This window comes from Tachyglossus aculeatus, chromosome 4, assembly GCF_015852505.1.
Source record: "Tachyglossus aculeatus isolate mTacAcu1 chromosome 4, mTacAcu1.pri, whole genome shotgun sequence".
Classification (NCBI taxonomy): Eukaryota; Metazoa; Chordata; class Mammalia; order Monotremata; family Tachyglossidae; genus Tachyglossus; species Tachyglossus aculeatus.
The window spans coordinates 96,788,464-96,812,686 of NC_052069.1; the positions used below are offsets into that span (position 1 = coordinate 96,788,464).

The 24,223-nt window shown below is 44.0% G+C and overlaps 2 protein-coding genes across 3 annotated transcripts in view; one reads left to right on the forward strand and one right to left on the reverse strand.

The window, feature by feature from the left end:
* RBIS (ribosomal biogenesis factor) lies at positions 1-10,020 on the forward strand. Of its 2 annotated transcripts, none has more exons than XM_038745208.1 (4): positions 1-87; positions 7,884-8,000; positions 9,310-9,426; positions 9,861-10,020. In XM_038745208.1, exons 1-4 carry the CDS (start codon positions 52-54, stop codon positions 9,927-9,929), a joined length of 339 nt encoding a protein of 112 aa, XP_038601136.1. In that variant the 5' UTR covers positions 1-51; the 3' UTR covers positions 9,930-10,020. The 2 variants fall into 2 exon arrangements, with proteins under 2 accessions (XP_038601136.1, XP_038601137.1); XM_038745209.1 differs by lacking the exon at positions 1-87 and adding an exon at positions 6,493-6,584.
* Positions 9,979-24,223, reverse strand: part of E2F5 (E2F transcription factor 5) — a 24,366-nt gene continuing 10,121 nt past the window's right edge. Inside the window, exons 2-9 of the mRNA XM_038745207.1 lie at positions 22,456-22,565; positions 21,181-21,342; positions 19,554-19,597; positions 17,822-17,886; positions 16,159-16,417; positions 13,430-13,627; positions 11,990-12,034; positions 9,979-10,692 (exon numbers count right to left, since the gene is read on the reverse strand). Of these exons, the coding sequence (XP_038601135.1) occupies positions 10,583-10,692; positions 11,990-12,034; positions 13,430-13,627; positions 16,159-16,417; positions 17,822-17,886; positions 19,554-19,597; positions 21,181-21,342; positions 22,456-22,565 (993 nt within the window). The 3' untranslated portion in view covers positions 9,979-10,582. The remainder of the gene's footprint in view (positions 10,693-11,989; positions 12,035-13,429; positions 13,628-16,158; positions 16,418-17,821; positions 17,887-19,553; positions 19,598-21,180; positions 21,343-22,455; positions 22,566-24,223) is intronic.

Consider the following 24,223-nt stretch of genomic DNA (forward strand, 5'->3'; position numbering starts at 1 on the left):
TCTAGGCCACGCCCCCGGAAGTAGTCTCTTGTCGGCTGCGCGAGCGGAGCAATGCTGGGGCAGCGGCGCGCGGCTCTGTGGGCGCAGGTAGGGACCGGCCAGGACCGGACCGGACCGGATCGGACCGGACCGGATCGGACCGGACCGGGGCCCGCCGCGCCAGATCCAGCCGGAAGCGGCCGGGCCTGCGGGCTCGGGGCCTGCCACTCCCGAACTGGGCCCCGCCTACAACGCTTTGGGCTGGATCGCCTTTTGCTTATATTAATAATAATAATAATAATAATAATAATAATGGCATTTAGTAAGCGCTTACTATGTGCGAGGCACTGTACTGAGCGCTTGGGGAGGTTACAAGGTGATCAGGTTGTCCCACGGGGGGCTCACGGTCTTCATCCCCATTTTACAGATGAGGGAACTGAGGCCCAGAGAATAATAATAATAATAATAATAATAATGATAATAGCATTTATTAAGCGCTTACTATGTGCAAAGCACTGTTCTAAGCGCTGGGGAGATTACAAGGTGATCAGGTTGTCCCACGGGGGGCTCACGGTCTTCATCCCCATTTTACAGATGAGGGAACTGAGGCCCAGAGAATAATAATAATAATAATAATAGCATTTATTAAGCGCTTACTATGTGCAAAGCACTGTTCTAAGCGCTGGGGAGATTACAAGGTGATCAGGTTGTCCCACGGGGGGCTCACGGTCTTCATCCCCATTTTACAGATGAGGGAACTGAGGCCCAGAGAATAATAACAATAATAATAATAGCATTTATTAAGTGCTTACTATGTGCAAAGCACTGTTTTAAGCGCTGGGGAGATTACAAGGTGATCAGGTTGGCCCACGGGGGGCTCACGGTCTTCATCCCCATTTTACAGATGAGGGAACTGAGGCCCAGAGAATAATAATAATAATAATAGCATTTATTAAGTGCTTACTATGTGCAAAGCACTGTTTTAAGCGCTGGGGAGATTACAAGGTGATCAGGTTGTCCCACGGGGGGCTCACGGTCTTCATCCCCATTTTACAGATGAGGGAACTGAGGCCCAGAGAATAAGAATAATAATAATAATAATGATAATAGCATTTATTAAGTGCTTACTATGTGCAAAGCACTGTTCTAAGCGCTGGGGAGATTACAAGGTGATCAGGTTGTCCCACTGTCTTCATCCCCATTTTACAGACGAGGTAACAGGCCCAGAGAATAATAGTAATAATGATGATGGCATTTGTTAAGCGCTTACTATGTGCAAAGCACCGTTCTAAGCGCTGGGGAGGTTACAGGGTGATCAGGTTGTCCCACGGGGGGCTCACGGTCTTCATCCCCATTTTACAGATGAGGTAACTGAGGCCCAGAGAATAATAATAATGATGATGATGGCATTTATTAAGCACTTACTATGTGCAAAGCACTGTTCTGAGCGCTTGGGGAGGTTACAAGGTGATCAGGTTGTCCCACGGGGGGCTCACGGTCTTCATCCCCATTTTACAGATTCATTCATTCAATTGTATTTATTGAGTCTTACTATGTGCAGAACACTGTACTAAGCACTTGGGAAGTACAAATTGGTAACATATAGAGACGGTCCCTACCCAAGAACGGGCTCACCTGTCCTGCCATCCTCACAAACTTTACATTTCCAAAACAGAACTCCTTATCTTTCCACCTAAACCTTGTCCTTCCCTTGATTTTACCATCACTAATAATAATAATAATAATGATGGCATTTATTAAGCACTTACTATGTGCAAGACACTGTTCTAAGCGCTGGGGAGGTTACAAGGTGATCAGGTTGTCCCACGGGGGCCTCACGGTCTTAATCCCCATTTTACAGATGAGGGAACTGAGGCCCAGAGAATAATAATAATAATAATGATGATGGCATTTATTAAGCGCTTACTATGTGCAAGGCACTGTTCTAAGCACTGGGGAGGTTACAAGGTGACCAGGTTGTCCCACAGGGGGCTCACGGTCTTCATCCCCATTTTACAGATGAGAGAACTGAGGCCCAGAGAAGTGAAGTGACTTGCCCAAAGTCACACAGCTGACAATTGGCAGAGTCTGGATTTAAACCCCTGACCTGTATATATGTACATATGTTTGTACATATTCGTTACTCTATTTTACTTATACATATTTATTCTATTTATTGTATTTTGTTAATGTTTTGTTTTTTTGTCTGTCTCCCACTTCTAGACTGTGAGCCCGCTGTTGGGTAGGGACCGACTCTATATGTTGCCAACTTGTACTTCCCAAGCGCTTAGTACAGTGCTCTGCACACAGGAAGCGCTCAATAAATACGATTGAATGAATGAATGACTCCAAAGCCCAGGCTCTTTACACTGAGCCACGCTGCTTTGAGTAGATACCTACCATTCTATTTATATTACGGCTATTGATGCCTGTTTGCTTGCCTTTATGTCTGTCTCCCCCGCTTCTAGACTGTGAACCCGTTGGTGGGTACCATTATCGTGGCTTAGTGGAAAGAGCCCGGGCTTGGGAGTCGGAGGTCGTGGGTTCTAATTCCATCTCCTCCGTTTGCCTGCTGTGTGACCTTGGGCAAATCATTTAACTTCTCTGTGCCTTAGTTACCTCATCCCATGTGGGGCAGGGACAATGTCCAACCCAGTTTGCTTGTATCCATCCCAGTGTTTAGAACAGTGCTTAGCACAAAGTAAGGGCTTAACTAGTATGATAATTTTTGTAATTAGGGCTTTGAAGGACGGGAGATTAATGGTCTGTCGCATGTGAAGTGGTAGGAAGTTCCAGCTAAGAGGGAGTCAATCAATAAATTTGATTAATATTTATTGAGCTCTTACTTTGCGCAGAGCCCTGTTCTAAGTAAGCACTTGGGAGAGTACATTATAATAGAGTTGGAAGGCATGTTCCCCGCCCACAACGAGTTTACAGTTTAGAAGGGGAGGCAGACATCAGTATAAATGAATAAATTATGGATATGTACATAGGTGCTGTGGGGCTGGGAGGAGGGATGACTAAAGGAAGCAAGTCAGGGTGACTCAGAAGGGAGTAAGAAAAGAGAAAGGAGGGTTTAGTTAGGGAAGATCTTTTGGAGGAGATGTGCCTTCAGTAAGGCTTTGAACGTGGGGGAGAGTCTGTTGGATATGAGGAGGGAGGGCGTTCTAGGCCAGAGGCTGGATGTGGGTAAGAGGTTGGCAGTGAGATAGACAGGATCGAGGAACTGCGGGAAGGTTAGCATTAGAGGGGTGAAGTGTGCGGGCTGGGTTGTAGCAGGAGAGGAATGAAGTGAGGTAGGAGGGGGCAAGGTGATGGAGTGCTTTGAAGCCAATGGTAAGAAGTTTCTGTTTGATGTGGAGGGGAATGGGCAACCCCTGGAGTTTCCTGAGTGCGGAAACACGTCCTGAACGTTTCTGAAGAAAAGTGATCTGGGCAGTAGAGCAAAGTATGGAACAGAAAGGGGAGAGACAGGAGCGTGGGTGGTCTGCAAGGCTGATGTAGTAATCGAGGTGGGATAGGATAAGTGACCGTATTAACGTGGTAGCAGATTGGATGGAGAGGAAAGGGTGGATTTTAGCCATATTGTGAAGGGGAACCAGCAGGATTTAGCGGTGGGTTGAATGAGAGAGAAGAGTTGAGGCTAATGCCATGATTACGGGCTTTGGGAGACAGGAGGGATGGTGATGCCGTCTACAGTGGTGGAAAAGTCAAGGGGAGGACAGGGTTTGGGTGGGAAGATATGGAGTTCTGTTTGGAGGTGACGTCCAGTAGAGGTGTTTTGAAGGCAGGAGGAAATGCAGAGAGGGAGAGAGATCAGGACTGGAGATGTAAATTTGAGTATCATCCACATACAGGTGGTAGTTGAAGTCATAGGAGCGAATGAGTTCTCCAAGGGAGTGGGTGTAGATGGAGAATAGAGGGGGGACCAAGTGAACCTTGAGGGACCCCCACAGTTAGAGGGTAGGAGGCAGAGGAGGAACCTGCAAACGAGACTGAAAATGAATGGCCAGAGAGCCTGTGAGCCCCATATGGGACAGTGACTATCCAATTTGATTAACTTGTGTGTACCCTAGTGCTTAGAACAGTGCTTGGCACGTAGAAAGTGCTTAACAAGTACCATAATTATTATTATTACTGTAAGGGAGTGGGAGAAGAGGAAATGAGGGGTTAGTTGGGGACGGCCTCTTGGAATCAACCAGTCATTTATTGAGCGCTTACCTGAGTACAGGGCAGTGTGCTAAGTGGGAGAGTACATCACAATACTGGAATTGGAAGAGGCAGGGAGGTCAGCAAGTAGGCATGGCTGGATGTGGTAAGTGCTCGGATCAGCGTAGTAGCAGTTTGGATGGAGAGGAATGAGTGGACTTTAGTGATCTGAAGGTAGATCATCATCATCATCATCATCAATCGTATTTATTGAGTGCTTACAATGTGCAGAGCACTGTACTAAGCGCTTGGGAAGTACAAATTGGCAACATATAGAGACAGTCCCTACCCAACAGTGGGCTCACAGTCTAAAAGGGGGAGACAGAGTACAAAACCAAACATACTAACAAAATAAAATGAATAGAATAGATATGTACAAGTAAAATAAATAGAGTAATAAATATGTACAAACATATATACATATATACAGGTGCTGTGGGGAAGGGAAGGAGGTAAAATTGGGGGGAGATGGAGAGGGGGACGAGGGGGAGAGGAAGGAAGGGGCTCAGTCTGGGAAGGCCTCCTATAATGATGGCATTTGTTAAGCGCTTACTATGTGCAAAGCATTGTTCTAAGCGCTGGGGGGGACACAGTGTGATCAAGTTGTCCCACGTGGGGCTCACAGCCTTAATCCCCATTTCTACAGATGAGGTAACAGGCTCAGAGAAGTTAAGTGACTTGCCCAAGGTCACACAGCAGACTTGTGGTGGAGCCGGGATTGAACCCATGACCTCTGACTCCAAAGCCTGGGCTCTTTCCACTGAGCCATGCTGCTTCCAATAGCTTTAGAATCCTTGAGGTTGAAAGTCCCCCCGTCCCCCCCCCTCCAAACTAAGGATGCACCCTAAAAACGAAAATAGCCTGGATAACAAGCATAATGACCATGTGTGACTCTGGGCAAGTCACTTCACTTCTCTGTGCCCCAATTCCCTCATCTGTAAAAAGAGGATTAAGACTGTGAGCCCCCTCATGGGACAACCTGATTACCTTGTGTCTACCCCAGCGCTTAGAACAGTGCTTGGCACATAGTAAGTGCTTAACAAATACCATCTAAAACAAAACAAAAAACGAGCTTTCCGAATCAGCAGGAACAGCGCAGCGTTCTGAGCACACCAGCGTAGAGCGTCACCAGCTAGAATTTTGATTTCTTTAGGATCAGCTCGCTGGTGGTGGTGGTGGTGTGGGGGGGAATAATAATAGTAATGGTATTTGTTAAGCACTTACTATGTGCCCAGCACTGTTCTAAACGTGGGAGTAGACACAAGGCAATCAGGTTGTCCCATGTGGGGCTCACAGTCTCAATCCCCATTTTACAGATGAGGTCACTGAGGCCCAGAGACTTGCCCAACGTCACACAGCACCGTGGCTAAGGGAAGCAGCTTTGGTGACAAATTGAATATGTAGGTTGAACAGGAGTTGGGAATAATGCCAAGGTTATGGGCTTGTGAGACAGGGAGTATGGTGAAGCTGTTTGTAGACAGCTCGTTGTGGGCAGGGAATGTGTCTAATGTACTCTCCCAAACAGTACAGTGCTCTGCCCACAGCGCTAAATACAACTAAGTGAATGGGAAAGTCATTGCGGGGACAGGGTCTGGGTGAGCAGATGAGCTATGGACATGTTTACTTGGAGGTGTTGGGAGGACATCCAAGTAGAGAGATCCTTAAGGCAGGAGGAAATATGAGACTGGAGAGGTAGATTTGTGAATCATCAGTGTAGAAATGGTCGTTGAAGCTGTAGGATTAAATGAGTTTCTCCAAGAGAATGGGTATAGATGGAGAATAGAGACCCAGAACTGAGCTCCAAGGGATGCCCAGAGTTAGAGGGTGGTGTTATAGCAGTATGCTACCCATAATGGGCCTGGGGAAGACTAGGGCCAACAATCCTGTCATCTCTGGAATTTCTCCAGTAGAAGATGTGCATACTAGCATCAAAACAAAAGGCTCTCAAGGAAAGCGTTCCCCCATACTATCAACAAAAAATCAGAGGAATCACTGCTGTTTACCTCATCACAGACATTTCCTTGAAAAGAGGTTCCCAGGTACCCTCATATTCCCTCATACTGATCATCAAAAGAAAGGAATTTGCTCATCACAAGGATTCTGATGGACTGTGAACTAAGGGGAGCAGTCTGGGAAGCACTTGGGGAATTTGTATTCCTTTAGCTCACACCTTTGCTGCTAAGCTGTCTACCAGATTATGTTGGGAAGGTGCACCCTGGCATGTGGGGCTATGATCCCGGTCTGTGGTCTCTTTGGTAATGGTAAACTAATGAAATGGTCTTGTTTCCTGAGCGGGTCAATGGTAACAGGTGGGAGGCAGGAGGAGCCAGTGAAAGACACTCAGAGTGGCTAGAAAGAAAGGAGAACCAGGAGAGGACAGTCTCAGGGAAGCCTGGGTAATGTCTCCAGGAGAAGGGAGTGGGCCATGGTATGGATGGCAGCTGAGAGGTTGAGGATTAGGATGGAGGGTATTGTACTTCGAGGGTATTGGACTTGGAGGCCATTGATGGCCAGAGGGCAGTTTGATATAAACCTCATTTCCACCCATAGCACTCATAATGATGGCATTTGCTAAGCGCTTACTATGTGCAAAGCACTGTTCTAAGCGCTGGATGTACCTATCCTTAATCTTTGTTTTCCCCCTCCCTGTATCTTCAATGGCTAAATTAAAAACTCTTTGAGGGCCGGGATTGTGTTTGCCAACTGTTGTACTGTACTCTCCCAAGTGCTTGGTACAGTGCTCTGCACACAGCAAGTACTCAATAAATACCAGTAGTTGATTGGCAGGTCAAATGCTCTTTGGTCTCCCAAAACCAAAGCTGTTTAACTTTTTGACAAAAATGTTAGCCGAGTGTTTAGGCACTGAGAGGGGATTTGCTATGGCAGTTTCTGGGTTGTCTATACAGATGAACTAATGCACATCTGCCCGGGCTTCTTAGGCTTGAATTTTTTCCACTAAAGGCAGCCCTCCTAGTTGGGCCCCCAGGCCCACCCCCATCCACAGCTGGCGTCAGGGACCACAGGCATCTGGCTGTAGTTTTTCCACTCACTAAACTGTATTACCTAAGTACTTACTGTGTGCGGGGCACTATACTAAGAGTTTGAGAGAGTACAATACAACAGAATTAGTCAAGGAGTTTACAGGCTAGAGGGGGAGTGCAGTTGTCACCTGCTGCCAAGTTCCTCAAGGGCAGGGCTCATGTCTTGTAACTCTTGAATTCTCCCAAGCATTTGGTACATTGTTCTGCACACAGTAAATGTTCAATCTGTAATTTATTTTAAAGCCTCCTTCCCCTTCTAGACTGTAAGCTCCTTGTGGGCTGGGAACATGTCTACCAAATCTATTTTGTACTCTCCTAAATGCTTAGTACAGTGCTCTGCACACAGTAAGCACTCAATAGATACCATTGATTGATTTAATAAATTTTATAAACTCATTATCTTCCAACCTGCTACACCTTTCTCATCTCCCTCCTGTCCCCAACCTCTAATCTGCATTGTACGACTGTGAGCCCCTTAAGGGTCAGGATCCTCTTCTGTCACGTCTGTAATGTTCATTGTACCCAGTGCAACTGGTGGTGGAATTGATGCTAAATGCCATGTTTAGAACTCGGGTCGTAACAAATTGCAATTTTATGGAAATAACATTGTTAAAACTTAGATTCAGTGCTATAACAACTTATTTGTTTTCCCAGGCAATGGGCAAGAACAAAGCAAAGGGGTCAAAGTCAAGGAATGTGTTTCAAGTGGCCAACAAAAGGAACATGAAGGCTAAAAACAAAGCAAAACCAGTCACAACTAATCTCAAGAAGGTATGTATTAGCAAAACATAAGGTATAATTTTGTTTATCACTCTCCACCAATCCAGGGCCCTGAGAATCTTGAGCTTTGTCTCAAACCATGGAGGAACTTGACTTTCATGGATTTTAAGGCCTTGTGGCCTTGTCTTCCACATGAAACAATCTATTCCTTTAACCGTGCCTCTGAAACCCTATGTCCTGGGGTCATTTAATTTCACTGCTTGTCACCTCCACAGACTCATTTACTTTTCTACTCAAGTCTGTTCTCTCAACTGTGGTATTTTGTCTGCCTTCCTCTATTGTACTGTAAGAGTCTCAAGGGTTGGAATCTTGTCTTTTAGAAAGTAGCATGGCATAGCAGAAAGCACAGTCCTGGGAGCCAGAGAACCTGAGTTCTAATCCCTACTTAGCTACTTGCCTATTTTGTGACCTTGGGCATGTTACTTCTCTATGCCTGTTTCCTTATCTGAAAAATGGGGATTAAATACCTGTTGTCTATGAGCCCCCATGGGATAGGGACTATGTCCAGCTGATTAACTTGCACCTTAGTACAGTGCCTGGATGTAATAAATGCTTAATAGCACAGTTATTTTGTATACTTCCCATACACACAGCAGGGGCTCAGGAAATATTGTTGAAAAGGACTGTTCAAAGGGAAGAAGCTGGGTTATATGCTTGCCTCTGCACCTGATCTGTGTGACCCTGGACAAGGCATCTAACTCCCATTTACTTAGTCTAAAATGGGGACAGTAATACCTTCCCAAAATGGTGCGGCCAGATAGCTCATGGTGGTGGTGGGGCTGGGAGGTGGGGGGATCATTAACTTTGTCCCTAGGTATTTGGGCATGAAAGGTAGCATAGCTAGCCCACATATCACCCTAGGATTTAGAAAGAAGAGGGTAGTGTCACCTCCTGCCCCATACAGATTGAGGGACTTTGCCGCATGACTACAGATGGGGTACTCTTGTCAGAAATAAAGGATGGGGTCTCTATGATGAGACTTTGGTGGCACCATCAGGTGGGGCAAAGGGAGCAACTCTCATCCTGCCCTGGGTGGGCCAGAGCTGAAGCAGTGAAATAGGCTTTACACCTTATTTCTTCTCCTTTCCTCTACCACATCTTCCTCCCCTGTTGCCCCACTCCCAAAATGAGATGGTGCTATTGGCTGATAAAAAGTCAACACTTTGTGATCTAGTAGAATTGTAGTACATGAGTTTTTGTTATCACAAGCACAAGTTACTATGAACCTCTAGAAAAAGCTTTAACATGCAGTTCTTTAGGGTGGCATGTTAAAAATAAAAATGTTTCTTTTCATTTAAAGATAAACATTATTAATGAAGAAAAAATTAAGACTATAAATAAGACACTTGCAGCTATTCAAGAAGAACTCACCCAGTTGTCAAAAGGAATCACACCTGAAGCTCTACAAAGACATCTGGTAAGTTTAAACTATTTTGTTAAGCCACAGGACTTTGAATCACAAGTCTCATTCTAAACTGGTAAACTTAACCACACTCCAGACCATGTCTATGGAATGTTTTAGTAAATCTGTAGTACATCCATGAGCACCACTATAATTTATATTTCTTTCGGGGCTTGCTAGAAATGTGCTAGCAGAGAGGAACGGTGCTGGTAGGTTGTGAGTAGGGCCCAGTGACCTCATCCAATTCCTTGTCTTGCCCAAATTCCTTTCCATTTTGCATTTCCATGCTCCTGGACCAGGTACCACTAATGCTTGGATTTAGCTGCAGACTGGGGCCTAAATTAGTACAACCAATGGCAAATTTTATATGCATAAGTTAATCTTAACAGTTCAATTTTTTGTTTCCTAATTTTATTTTAATGTTTTTTCTGCCTTCTACCCCTCTCCAGAGTCCTAAGCCTCCTAAAGGAGAATCAGCAGATATTGAAGAAGCGATAAGATTAATGGCTCTGTTGTGATCCCTACAGGAAGCACTGTGACTGTAAAAAGACTCACTTGCCAATTAGGTCTGTTTGTACAATTTTATTATTAAAAAATCTTGTTAATGTACAGGCATTGGCACATTTTAATATAAACTACATAGAAAGCTTTCCTAAAATCTAGGAAAGTGGAATGTCAGAAGTCAACAAAATGTGAGAAACTTAAAGTGCTAAACAGAAGGCACTTCACAAAATTTGTTCACTGAAACAGGCACATCCCAGTTTATATCCTTCACTCTAAGTGGCAGTGAAAGTTCAAAGATTGCATCTGAAGGACGCAAATTAAAAATGGACAGCTTTGTGGCAGTAAAAATTTAAAACATTTAAGTGACAAGAGGCCTGGGTCTTTTTTTAGCATGTAACTTTTCTCCCACTTGTAAAAATAGTAAAGGGATTTGGAATAAGAACTCTTTAGATGAATGTAATTTTATTCTGAAAACATTTCCTCCTAGAGAGACAAAGCCCTTTTATTCTGGTTGGAGTTTTGTGAAGTATCTAAATAAGCAAAAGGGAAAAATCCTCAGTCAGTCAGAACTAAAGTTGTTACATTCATTATTTTAAATACTTAGCTTCTGAAGAAGGCTAGAATGTTAAGAGTTAGAGGTAGATAACAGTCCAAATTGCCACAGAATCTAATAATTTAGTATCTGAACATCAAAGAGATCACAGACTCCTTCATTATCGTCCAAGTTAAAGTTGTAGTCATCTGCAGGAGTAGGGGAAAGCCGTAAAAGAGGAAACACTGAAAAAAAGAGTGACAATTTGGTGGGTAAGTTGGTTCGAACTGAAATTTATCATGAAACACAACTGTCTGAAACCAGAAGGCAGCAGTCTGTTTGAGACTCTCAACCACTGACCACGTTTGATCTCATCATGGATAGGTCTGTCAACAATCAACTCAGGCCATGGATGCCACATTCCTTACTACTGAAACTAAACCTGCTAGTCTCAGGAACCCAGATGTTCAGCCCTGACAAGCAAAACAAGTGGCGAGTTGTGCTGATCTTTCTTGTAAGTTACCTCACTCCTCTAATGCCAACCTACTCCCTCTCCCTCAGTTTCATCTTTCGCCCCCGCCTTCTCGCCCATATCCTGCCTCTTGGCTTGGAACTCCCTCCTGCTTCATATCCGACAGAGGATCACTCTTCCCCCGAGCCATTCAAAACCTTACTAAAAGCACATCTCCAAGAAGCCTTCCCTGAAGAAGTCCTCATTTCCTCTTCTCCCACTCCCTCATGCATCACCCTTGCACTTGGATTTGTACTCTTTATTCACATCCCCCTCAGCAGTTATGTACATATCCATAATTTATGTATTATGCCTTGATCTTGGACAGGCAGGGGAGGGACAAACAGCTGAATATCTACACCCAAGAGCTAGGAGTCCTTGGAAGTAGTTTCAGAGAGGCACATAAATGGTCTGTAAAATAGAGTATGATGCTAAGACACTCTAAAAGTCAGCAATTCATTTAAAGTCACAAAAATACACAAAATTAAAACTACAGTTTGTGGCAAACTGTTGGAATCTACTTCTTTGTACAGGCTAAAATGTTCATTGTTGGATTTTAGAGCAATAGCTACATGCAGATTGTGGAATAGACTTCTATACAATGGCTCAGTGACATTGCTTTCATTTGCCATCCAAATGAGATTAACCTCCTCCACCTCCAAAATAAATGGGCTGGAGGAAAGAGGCCAAAGGCAATGATAAAATAGAATTTGGATTTTTCAATATTAGCTGGTAATCCAGAGTTAAGGGTACTATGCTTTTTGCCAGTGTAAACCAAAAGCCATTCAACCAAACCATTTCCACTGGTCTCCAAAGAAACATATGAGAACTTCCCCAACCACTATACCAACCATAACACCACCCTAACTTCTTCATCAAATGCTTTGTAGAGGAAGAAACAGTGGTCTTGTAGCCTGGAAAGAGGTTCAGGACTCATGTACAATTTCATGAATATTCTCATGGCATTACTGATACAGAGACAGGTGTTTAATGCCTACAGGAAACCAACCTGTGAGAACTGGAATACTTACCATCAGAAGACATTAATTCATCAATGATATCACCACTAATAGCTCCTGTTGGAAGCAAAGGAAATTATTCATAAAGATTTGTTGGATTCAAACCACAAAACCCCCTCACTGCCACTGCAAATCATTAATGGCAACAAACCCAAAATTGTGTAAACACACTGCCTTGGCATTAATATCACTAGAGATGTCAATTTCTACTTAAGACTGGGTAAAAATATATTCTACAGAGCCAATTAATGATGTATTGTAGAAAAAAAAAAGGGCAGGCACTTTGTGCCACTGAATTTACAAAGAAAACTACTGAAGTATATGAAGTATTGACTTCATATGAAGTTGGCTGGGGACTAAAAGTTTTCCTGATCACATGAATGTCATATGTGCCATCCTCCAAAAAATAAAAATGAAAGGATTGTTGGGAAGGGCCTGCCCACAGCAACCAGGGTCATTCCAATAGCTTCCACTGCCTGTCTACTAACTTCCTGCTCTCTCCAACCCTGGCCATGTTACACACCCAACACCCAGCTGAATTGATTGAAGTTATATAACAGACCCAAAGTTTGCCCCGCTGCAGCCCAGATGACTTTGTAAACAAGTGAAGGTCTCCAAGCTTAACCAGAGCTGTATTTATCATCAAATCAAATTTGGAACTGACTTTTCAGAATTGAACTGGGAAGGACATGGGAGAGGGAGGAAAGGGTCTTTGGCAGAAATGTTCTCTGTCTTACTGAGAAGATGCAGATGAATATCAAAAGCACTAAGATGCAAACAACACAGACCCCTTTCCCTACACTCCTTCATTAAATCCATTTATGACTCTGGATTTATGTGGTAGGCTAAGCGGTTTTCTACGGAAGAGGTTCTTTTTGGCCAATTTTTTCAGGTATCAATTACAAATAATCTAGATCACTTTCAAAAATATTCCCAGGCCTTTACCACAAGGCATGAGTGCTGCTTTACTTAAGAAATTAATCAAAACTACCCATTCTTAGCATCCTATGGTGGTCCCTACTCATAAAGGCATTATTTAGGCCCCAGGGCACTAACTACCTCCTATGTTTGTGTACAGCTGAGGAAAGCACCCCTGCTCTCACCCTCCCAAATAAACCCTCATTCAGTAACATACTGTCCATCCAGTGCAGTGGTAAGTATCCCGCTGCTTCTCATGATGCCTAATACCTTTTGGCTGCTTGTCTGCTCTTTCACCCCTCTACGTTCCCCAAGATGAAATGCACACCAATCAGAAACTTAACCGCAGGCAAAAGCAGTGAAACAGCTGGAAGGGTAGGAACTGAAAAAACCGGCTCCACTGAGGCTACTCTATTTGGAATTAATCTTTCCCATTCCTCATTACTAAAATGAATAAAAAGCTGTCTGTACAAGGCTCTGGTTAAGCATGACAAAAAACAACAGCAACAACAAAAAAACCCAGCTGATTCTTACCTCCAGGATCATCCATCTTTGCAATGTCAAATGAATTTGGCTTTAGAATACAGTTTACATCCAAAGGAAGCAGGGATGGGGGCTCATTTGCGTTGGCTGATGCTTGGGTCACATCTATTGCGAGATTGGTGTACAGCACTGACCCTGGCAGGCTAGAGGGGGATGTGGGAGTGGCATTGTTCTGCTGCAGGTTACAGTCTTTCCCCAAGAGGGATGGGAAAAAAAAAAAATCAGTTAGAAAACGAACTACATATTGAAATTCAGTCACTTTTCAGAACCTCAAAAGGACTGGGTGCTTCTTCTTTCAGGCCAAAGCCTCACAAAATGAACTGTGTGAGTTCATAACCACAAAGAATAACACTGAAGATTATTTTTATGACTCCATTAAAAATAATTTAGACAATAAGAATGCACTGTTGTGAGTGAATCCAAAGAGATGGCCTTCCCCTGAAATTCACCCTCAATACTTACCATCTACATGGCTAGGGTAATGGACTATGGGTTAGTAGAGGTGATTCCATACATGATAGTATAGGGATAGGCATCTATTTATCACCATTCATTTGGAGGAACTGGAATTTCTAAAATAACCACAAATGGTTTAGGTCCCAAATCTAATTTGGAAAACTTTCAAAATTACAGTAAAAGCTTTTTCTTGGTCCATCTGTAATAACTGAAGCGATAATGGATTTTGAGACTTCAGTTTTCTAACCAGTCTACATTAGCAAATCTTTGCAATAACTTAACACAGAGATCAACAAGCATATACAATTCTAGCATGGTAGCCCCCACGGGATTCAGAGAGGTATAACTGCATCTACTGGAGATGAAAATCACATACGGTCATGAGGGAATTTCTGATTCGTCTTCCAGTGGCTGTAGGGACATTAAACTAGGCCGTTGAAAATTTTGGCTCTGATCACTAATCAGTCTGAGAAATATATATTATATATATTCATTCAATTCATTCAATCCTACTGAGCGCCTACTGTGTGCACAGCACTGTACTAAGTGCTTGGGAAGTACAGGTCGGCAACACGCTGGAAAAGCAGCGTGGCTCAACAGAAAGAGCCCGGGCTTTGGAGTCAGAGGTCATGGGTTCAAATCCCAGTTCTGCCAACTGTTGGCTATGTGACTTTGGGCAAGTCACTTAACTTCTCTGGGCCTCAGTTACCTCATCTGTAAAATGGGGACTGAGACTGTGAGCCCCCCGTGGGACAACCTGATCACCTTGTAACCTCCACAGCACTTAGAACAGTGCTTTGCACATAGTAAGTGCTTAATAAATGCTATTATTATTATTATTATTATTACTATTATTATTATATAGAGATGGTCCCTACCCAACAACGGGCTCACAGTCTAGAAGGGGGAGACAGACAACAAAACATGTAGACAGGTGTCAAAATCGTTAGACCAAACAGAGTTAAGGCTATATGCACATCATTAACAAAATAAATAGTAAATATGTACAAGTACAATAAATATGTACAAGTAAAACAAATAGAATAATAAATCTGTACAAATATATACAAGTGCTGTGGGGAGGGGAAGGAGGCAGGGCTGGGGGGATGGGGAGGAGGAGAGGAAAAAGGGGGCTCAGTCTGGGAAGGCCTCCTGGAGGAGGTGAGCTCTCAGTAGGGCTTTGAAGGAAGGAAGACAGCTAGCTTGGTGGATGTGTGGAGGGAGGGCATTCCGGTCTAGGGGAAGGACATGGGCCAGGGGTCGACGGCGGGACAGGCGAGAATGAGTCACAGTGAGGACGTTAGCAGCAGAGGAGCAGAGGGTGCAGCCTGGGCTGTAGAAGGAGAGAAGAGAGGTGAGGTAGGAGGGAGCGTGGTGATAGAGAGCCTTGGAGCCAAGAGTGAGGAGTTTTTGCTTGATTTGTAGGTTGACAGGTAGACACTGGAGATTTTCAAGGAGAGGAGTAACATGGCCAGAGTGTTCCTCCACAAAGATGATCCGGGCAGCAGAGTGAAGTATAGACTGAAGTGGGGAGAGACAGGAGGATGGGGGATCAGAGAGGAGGCTGATGCAGTGATCCAGTCGGGATAAGATGAGAGATTGAACCAGCAAGGTAGCAGTTTGGATGGAGAGGAAAGGGCGGATCTTGGCAATGTTGTGGAGGTGAGGCCGGCAGGTTTTGGTGACGGATTGGATGTGTGGGGTGAACGAGAGAGCGGAGTCGAGGACGACACCAAGGTTGTGGGCTTGTGAAACGGGAAGGATGGTAGTGCCATCTACAGTGACGGGAAAGTCAGGGAGAGGGCAGGGTTTGGGAGGGAAGATAAGGAGTTCACTCTTGAATTATGTGTGTGTGTGTGTGTGTGTGTGTGTGTGTGTGTGTGTCTATATACATACATACATATACATTGATTCCCCAACATTTAGACCCTTCAGGGGCCAGCGACCATGCCTGAATATCCTTGAATCTTTTCCCATGTTAGCACAATGTATACACTTAACAAATGTCATATAAGCACAAATAATGTGACCTCCAAGGATTCCTACCAGGGTCACTCATGGAAGATCAAGCATTTTATGAAGCATTTTCATATCAAAGGATTGTTTCAAACATTAAAAAAAAATTTTTAGACAAGCTCTGGAACTACGACCTGAACTTATTTTTGATATAACTGACCAGGTGTGCAAAATTCAAAGTGTAAATAGGTTAGTGCTCCAGGGGACCCCTCGTGTCTTTCTTGTGGGGAGAAAGACTTCAAACTCACCTGATGGTGTGTTGGAAACAGGTGTCTGCCGAAGACGTTCTCGAGAGAGGTTGTGTTCAGGGGCACTTGAAGCAGCATTAGGAGTCTGAGGAGTGGCTGGGGTTTGGGGTTGAGAGGGAGTCTGGGTGAGGTCATCAGGCGGGGGAACAGGAAAAACCACGGGCTTAGAGGAGCTGGATTCTTTGTTAATCAGCAGCACATGGATTGGTCCTGAATGGCTCTTTAGATTGATCTGGTATTTCTTTTGTCCATTCTGACCCTTTGAAGGTGGTACATTAAAACGACAATTACAAGCCTTTTCTTAACTTGAAATACTTTCAAAAGAGAAGCTATAAAAAGGACACCAATCAAAGACCTAGAGTTGGGAGTCTGGTGGGGAAGAAAGGGGGTTGGACAGCATGTCTCAAAATATCCATTTTCAGTCCCTCCCAATTCATACCAGTCACAAATCCAACAAGGGTTTACTAAGGGTTTACCCATTAGGCTGTAAAACCTCCTTTAGGGCAGGAATCATGTCCAATTCTACTGTACTCTCCCAAAATGCCTAGTTCAAAGCTAGGCATACACCAGGTGCTTAATACACTGTTAAGTCACTTAAAAATAGTGTGGTTCTTTATTACTTTTTGCAGCAGGATTCTGTGAATGTGGAATTTGGGACAATCCTGTTCCTATACAGAGAAGCAGTGTGGCCTAATGGCAAGAGCACTGGCCTGGGAGTCCGAGGACCTGGGTTCCAATCCCAGCTCCACCACTGTCCTTTTGTGTGGCCCTGGCCAAGTCACTTAGGTTTTCCTAACCTTCGCTTCCTCAGCTGTAAAATGGGAATTCAATACCGGTTCTCCCTCCTACTTAGAATGTGAGCCCCATGGGAGGTAGGGGCTGTGTCTGACTTGATTACCTTCTGTCTACCCTAGTCCTTAGTATAGTACTTGGCATATATTTACCATAATTATCAGCCTCTAGTGAGGCTTCTCAGTAGCTTCCAGGCTATCACTAGCTATAGAGACTCCAAACCCCCGTGTTTCCACCTGTAAACCTTAACTTGATTGAGGTCTAATCAGAGCACCATAATCAAGATTGCCGCCACTCCAAACACAAGCCAAATCAATTCATCCAGTTGGATTTTCTCAGTTTAGCCGGGAGTAGGGAATTTCCTCAATTTTGAAAAAGGGCATGTTACCAAATACTGGGGATCGAATAGCCAGAATCATGGGCCATATCATTTAGCTGATATATAAGGTGGGGCTTCTGGCTTATTTTTTTTTTTATAATCAAGACCCTTGGTCAAACCATCTTGGTAAAGATCCGAAGATTTGGGACAAAATCCTCCGAGAGCCATTACTGAATTAGCATGAATGGTGAATTTTGGTTTTTCAGGATCTTTAGAGTGGTAGTTTTCTAAACTTATGGCTCACTGTCCCAATGTTACTCATCTCTGACCAACAACAGAGGAAGGGTCACAACTGTCATGTTGAGTGACTCACCCAGTACAACCCCACTTCTCTTAGTTTAATCCTTGACACGATTTTGGAGAATTAAATGGGGTCAGTGTCAGGTAGCAGTGCATTTTTCTCTTAGAATCAGTTCATCATCAGATGACAAAAGCTTAAAAACATGCATGCCTCCTTTTGAAGTGGTTATAGAATGGGCTCTGCATACTAACCATTTCAGGAATTGGTACCTCTAGCTGGGTACCGGAAGGTGCTTGAATAGTCAGAAGTGTGTCTCCTGGTAAGGAAGGAAAACATGTTCAAAACCAAAAATTAATATATGTACCCAAACAGAGAAATACTTCTACTACCACAAGATAAATCATTGGGGACATTCAGATGGCTGTCTTTTCTGGTAAAAGGAGGATACTAGCATACAACCTTTATTACCTGCTATAATTCATATGCTTACTAGTATTAAATTAATTTTGAGGCTGGTCGAGTGAGAAGTCAAAACCTTGAGCTGAAGTAAATCATTAGCTGCCCTGAATAAAACCCTCTGCCTTCAGTGTGTTACTTTTGGCTCAATGTTTCCTGTAATGGTCCAAGGGCTGCTGAGACTTTACAGACAAACCATGTGAGATGAGGCCCCATCCTTGTGGAGGCTCAGGGTATCCCCAAATTTGCAGCAGTTTATTGAAGGATGCTAGGCTCCCAGAGGAAGCTAGGATGGCAGGGCTGCCACTGTCACCACTTTGGCCTATCATCATCATCAATCGTATTTATTGAGCACTTACTGTGTGCAGAGCACTGTACTAAGCGCTTGGGAAGTACAAGTTGGCAACATATAGAGACAGTCCCTACCCAACAGTGGGCCTCTTCCTATCCCAAGCCCCTAGTGTTATCCGTGCTATCCAATAGACTGGGGAGGGGCACGGAGACCTGGACTTCGGCTCGGGGTTTCAAAATGATCACTTCAAACCAGAAGTGTCCCAGAGTCCAGTTCAGCTTCAGTAGAGAAGAAAAGGTGGACAAGGCAGCCAAAGAAACCATAAGTGGGGCCAGGCAACACTCCGGTGCCCCCATGGAAAATGGCAGGAGAGTGTGTGCAAAAGCCTCTATAAGCAAGTCTTCTGAAAGCACACATTCTGCAGAGTGGTGGTAGTGCGGGGGGCGGAGGGGGATGTGGGGGTGAGGGTTTTTACCAAAGTTGGCCTAAGGCATCAGTCCAACAACATGATCATTCTCAGGTGTGCCCTACCTCTCCCTGGGGAGGGCCGCTCTATTAGTTCAGTACAGTTTGAGGTCTTCTCTCAACAACCTCTCTGCCTCCCTGCTGAGCTACAGCTTCTGTGACTGATGAGGATTAGCCTAACACACCAAGGGGTGGATTTGTTTTCCTCATTTCTCAATCAAAGGGACACAACAGGACCTAGTGGCTGGAGCACCAGGTTATGAGTAGAGAAGCAGCGTGGCTCAGTGGAAAGAGCCCGGGCTTTGGAGCCAGAGGTCATGGGTTCAAATCCCAGCTCTGCCAATTGTCAGCTGTGTGAACTTGGGCAAGTCACAACTTCTCTGGGCCTCAGTTCCCTCATCTGTAAAATGGGGATGAAAACTGTGAGCCCCCCGTGGGACAACCTGATCACTTTGTAGCCTCCCCAGTGCTTAGAACAGTGCTTTGTACATTGTAAGCACTTAATAAATGCCATTATTATTATTATTATCATCATCCAACCCTACCAATGGCTAACTGGTGTGACCAAGACCATGACATAATGTCTCCCAGGTTCCCATCATCCTTAGAAAACAGGAGACAACCTTGCCTCTCTCTACTGTACAGGGATCCAGACAAATGAGAGTCAATATGAAAAAGCTACTTAGGTGATACGTTTGTCAAAATACAACAGACTGCTAGGGTCACTTAGCTCTAGGAGGACAAATGGAGAAATCAAAAGCAGTACTTACCATTAAAGCAATTACAAATATCTTCATGAGTTACATAGGAAAACGTGTTGTCACTAAGTGTCAAGGAAGATCTAGGCAACCTTATATTCAAGGCATTTTTTATAACATATTAGAAGAACTCAGAATTAACTCTTTCCCTCCAGGTCTGACTCTGCATCACTTGTTGCCCTCTGCCCACCCTCCTGGGGGAATCTTTGGTGACCAGTACATTACCATGGAAACACATCCCTCTCCCCATCAAACTGTGCCCTCATATCCCCTGGGAATGCTATGCCTGGGCAATGGTTGTAATTCCCTCAAGCATGCACTGCAGGACATTACATCTGTCACTTTTTCTATGGAGCTATTTGAAAATAAACCTTGATTTTTTCCATGGCTTTTCAACAGCATGTTGACATTCCCATTTTCATGGAAATCTTTCAGGTTGTCAATTTAGGAATTCAAGTGAGCAACAATGACCTTTCCCAATGAGACAAGTATAAAGAAGGTCCCTCTGGGTGTTGAATTTATATTTCAAACTGAATGACCTAAATATAATTTTTTTTTTAAAAATCTCCTAGCCCTTTATTGGGCATTTTATTTTTATTTTATTTACATAATGACATTGTTTAAGTGCTTACTACGTGTCAGGGACTGAACTAAGCACTGGGATAGATACAAGATAATTGGGTTGGACACAGTTCAATCTGTCATTACATCTCTCCCTCCAGTAGTGAAGAGGCCGCTGACAGAAGTGTAGAAGGGTTCAGTACAGAAAGCACTGTAGCCTAGTGGAGACCAGAAACTCAACTCAAGTCCCTGCTCTGCCACTGGCATGTTGTGAAACCATGGTCAAGCCACTTAACTTCTCTGGGCCTCAATTTCCTCACTGGTGAGGTGACAGTCTTCCTACCTCTTAGATTGTGAGCCAATCTGATGCTCCCATTTCAACTGCAGTGCTTAGCGCAGAGCTTTAACGCAGAGTAAGCAGATAATAAATTCCATTATTAGCATTAAAATTTTATTTCTTCTCCCCTATGGTGTGTAGAAGGGCTTTGGTCTGCCAACACCAATATCCTCTAACCCACATGCAGACCTAAAACCACCCAAACAAATCATAAACTATTAAGCAGCAGATTTCAATAGCCTGGTAAAGATAATAATAGTAATAATAATGGCATTTTATTAAGCGCTTACTATGTGCAAAGCACTGTTCTAAGCACTGGGGAGTTTACAAGGTGATCAGGTTGTCCCACATGGGGCTCACAGTCTTAATCCTCATTTTGCAGTTGAGGGAACTGAGGCCCAGAGAAGTTAAGTGACTTGCCCAAAGTCACACAGCTGACAAGTGACGGAGGCGGGATTTGAACTGATGACCTCTGACTTCCAAGCCCATGCTCTTTCCACTGAGCCATGCTGCACTTTCACTTCGAGAAGCCGTTACAACACCTTGTCAAACACCATGAATTCTACGATCCATCACTCTCTCCTAACAAGCAATCACTACTCAGATTCCTTTGGCTGAAAATATCCTGTAATAACACTGCACTCGGCAGCCATGGGAGTGATCACACCTCGACTTTAGGCCAGGGTATGCTGTATTTTGGATTTGCGGTTCCCAACATACTTAAGAGAGTCATTAGGATATCTGTTGTTTGTGGAGTCATCCATAACATTTTTGATGCTTTGCTGGAGCCAGGATTTTTGTTGATCCAATTCTCGCTCTTTCAGGTCCAGATCTTCAATTTCTGCCTTGAGATATCTCAGTCTGTCTATCACTTCCTTGGTATTACAGCCAGCACCTACCCCTCTTAAAAATACACAAAAAGTAAGATCCAAAGAGCATCGTGGTGGGCTGACTTTAGAAACCAAGTAGGAAGATTAGGCAAATAGCTCAATATACTGACAATCACAGTCATTTCAACACTCATAACATCAAAAGCTACATCTATTGGAGCAGTGAGACTTCTTTTCATAGGGATATTCAAGTTTATAATCCCTCCACTGTACTTCTTAGGTAAAAATTATTATATTTAAATAGTGCCCAATTTAGGCTAGTTTCGAACCAGCCAAGTACCCGGATTCTCTTGGATGTTCTGATCTCTAAGACAGTTTCAATTTTGACCTGTGTTGGTAAATCTACTATCCTGATATGGTTGATGGAAATCAGAGAGAGCCATAGGAAATGACTTCGAAATATAAAAGCTCATTTTATTAGTGACAGTGTCAAAAGCATTTACTGAGTGCCTGTGTGCAGAACACTATGAGGCACTTGGGAAACACATAAATAAAACTTAAGCTCCCTGACCCTGGGGTTTACAAGCTTAATGGGAAAAACACTAAATGTAGATTGATAAATGAACCATTTTAAGTGTAAAATAACAATATTCTTGTGAATATAGTGAATAAGCAACAAATCAAAAAGAAAAACGCTTGTGTGGAGGAGTCTGAAAGGGAAATGGAAGAGATGAATTACGGATTGCTTGGTGGAGGAGGAGGCTTTTTAAGAGGGGACAGTGGTGGTTTGGGTTGATAATTGTATTTATTGAGCTCATACTGTGTGCAGAGCACTGTACTAAGCGTTTGGGAGAGTAGAATATAACAATATACCAGACACATTTCCTGCCCTCAATGAGCTTACAGTCTAGAGGAGAGCTTGATTAAGTGTCAAATGCTTAGTACAGTGCTCTGCGTAACAGTAATGCTCAATAAATAAAACTGACTGATTGGCTGGGAGTGGGAAAAGAGGTGTGACAAGGCAGGGAAGGCTGAGTCAAGAGCAAGAAACACAAAATTTGTTTGAGTGGAACAGAAAGCTTGAACTGAGATGCTGCAGGGTATTTATCAACCCAAACGGATTAACAAGTCAAGACCAAGAGAAAGCAAGGGCTTTAGATAACAACTGACTCAGCTCCTAACTTACTTCCACTGGATGCTGTTTTTTGACTTTTTTTCAATTAAATCAATTCCTTCCAAAACATTTGTGATGTCATAGATTCTTCTTTTTTGCCTCACAGCCAAGGTATCTGCGGCCTGTTGAGGAAGAAAGCCAAGAGTTAAGCTGCACTTAAGAGTCTGCTCCATCCACTTAAAGCATAAGAGTACATGTCACATGGGAATTCACAGACCTTCAATGGCTAAACCTGATGGACAGCAGATACCTAGATCTGGTAGATGTCCTTAATAATTATTATTGGGGTGCTGGTCAATTACTTACTACATGCCAAACACCATACTAAGTGCCGGGGTAGATACAAGATAATGAGACCAGGCACAGCCTGTCCCAACATGGGGCTCCCATCTAAGAAGAAGAGAGAACAGGAATTGAACTGTCATTTTACAGATGGAGGAACCTGAGGCAGAGAGGAGTTAAGTGACATGTCCAAGGTCACAGCAGGAGAGTGGGGGGCCTACTCCCAGGCCCATGTCCTTTCCACTAGGGCACGCTGCTTCTTTACACAATTCCAGAGAAAATGAACAACAAAACTGCATCCCTATTTGACAATGAGGAACACCTGGCATCTTAGGAAGTGCAATAGTTTTACAATTACATAGAAGATCATCGACCGTAACCCCGAAGGGGCTGAAAAACGTGACTAGTTTCAACAATATTATCTGGCATACTCAATGCTTCGCAACAATGCTGCTTAAACTCCCAAACTTAAAATGCTTTTCCATCGGGAACCTTGACACCCTTTCCAGCTTTCCCTAGGTTGCCCTAGAACTATTGTGATTTCCCTCCCCATCTCTGCTGACCAGGTGCCTCTTCCAACAGGCAGCCCCTCACCCCCATTTTCCATTACTACTACCCCTCTCAACAGTGCACCATGAAGAAACTGCCTCTCTTAATGATCATCTGCCCCTTGATCTTTTGGCAAAGGGGTTGTAGCTCTCACCTTCCAAGTCACAACTGCAAACAAAAGGAGACCTGTGGGCAGTGTATCACAGTGGGAACCTGTCTTGAACTCCCCCAGTGCTGCCACTCAGTTCCTTCCCCTCCCATTGTCTCGTAGGGATGACAGACAAGGTAGAAAGCCCATCTCTCCGAATGAGAGGTACCAGTCACAGCTGAGAGTTATGGAACTGCACTGTGGAGGACAGCCCACGCCAGGCCCCAGACTGCTCACAAATGCTTTTCGCTCTGATCCAGCTGGGAAGGAATGGGTGCAGCCCTGTAGTCCTCAGTTGTGCAGCCTCACCTCTCAGCTTCCCACTCTGCCACTGTCCCCTAGCCCTTCATTCATTCATTCAATCGTATTTATTGAGCGCTTACTGTATGCTTGGGACTAAGCACTTGGGAAGTACAAATCGGCAACATGTAGAGACAGTCCCTACCCAACAACGGGCTCACAGTCTATAAGGAGGAGACAGACAACAAAGCAAAACAAGTAGACAGGTATCAATACCATCAGAATAAATAAAATGATAGCTATATACACATCATTAATAAAATATATAGAGTAATAAATATGTACAGATATAGATGTGCTGTGGGAAGGGGCGGGGGGTAGGGTAGAGGGAGGGAGGGGGCAATGAGGAGGGAAGGAGGGGGAGGAGAGGAAAAAAGGGGGAGGGCTCAGTCTGGGAAGGCCTCCTGGAGAAGATGAGCTCTCAGTAAAGCTCAGTATGGGGAGGAAGAGAGCTAGTCTGGCAGATGTGTGGAGGGAGGGCATTCCAGGCCAGAGGTAGGA

Bases quoted from the DNA above. Each gene is read 5' to 3' on its own strand.
- RBIS (XM_038745208.1), top strand. From the start codon at position 52: ATGCTGGGGCAGCGGCGCGCGGCTCTGTGGGCGCAG. The intron at 8,001-9,309 runs GTATGTATTAGC...TTTCATTTAAAG, and splicing joins TCACAACTAATCTCAAGAAG to ATAAACATTATTAATGAAGA. The intron at 9,427-9,860 runs GTAAGTTTAAAC...ACCCCTCTCCAG, and splicing joins AAGCTCTACAAAGACATCTG to AGTCCTAAGCCTCCTAAAGG.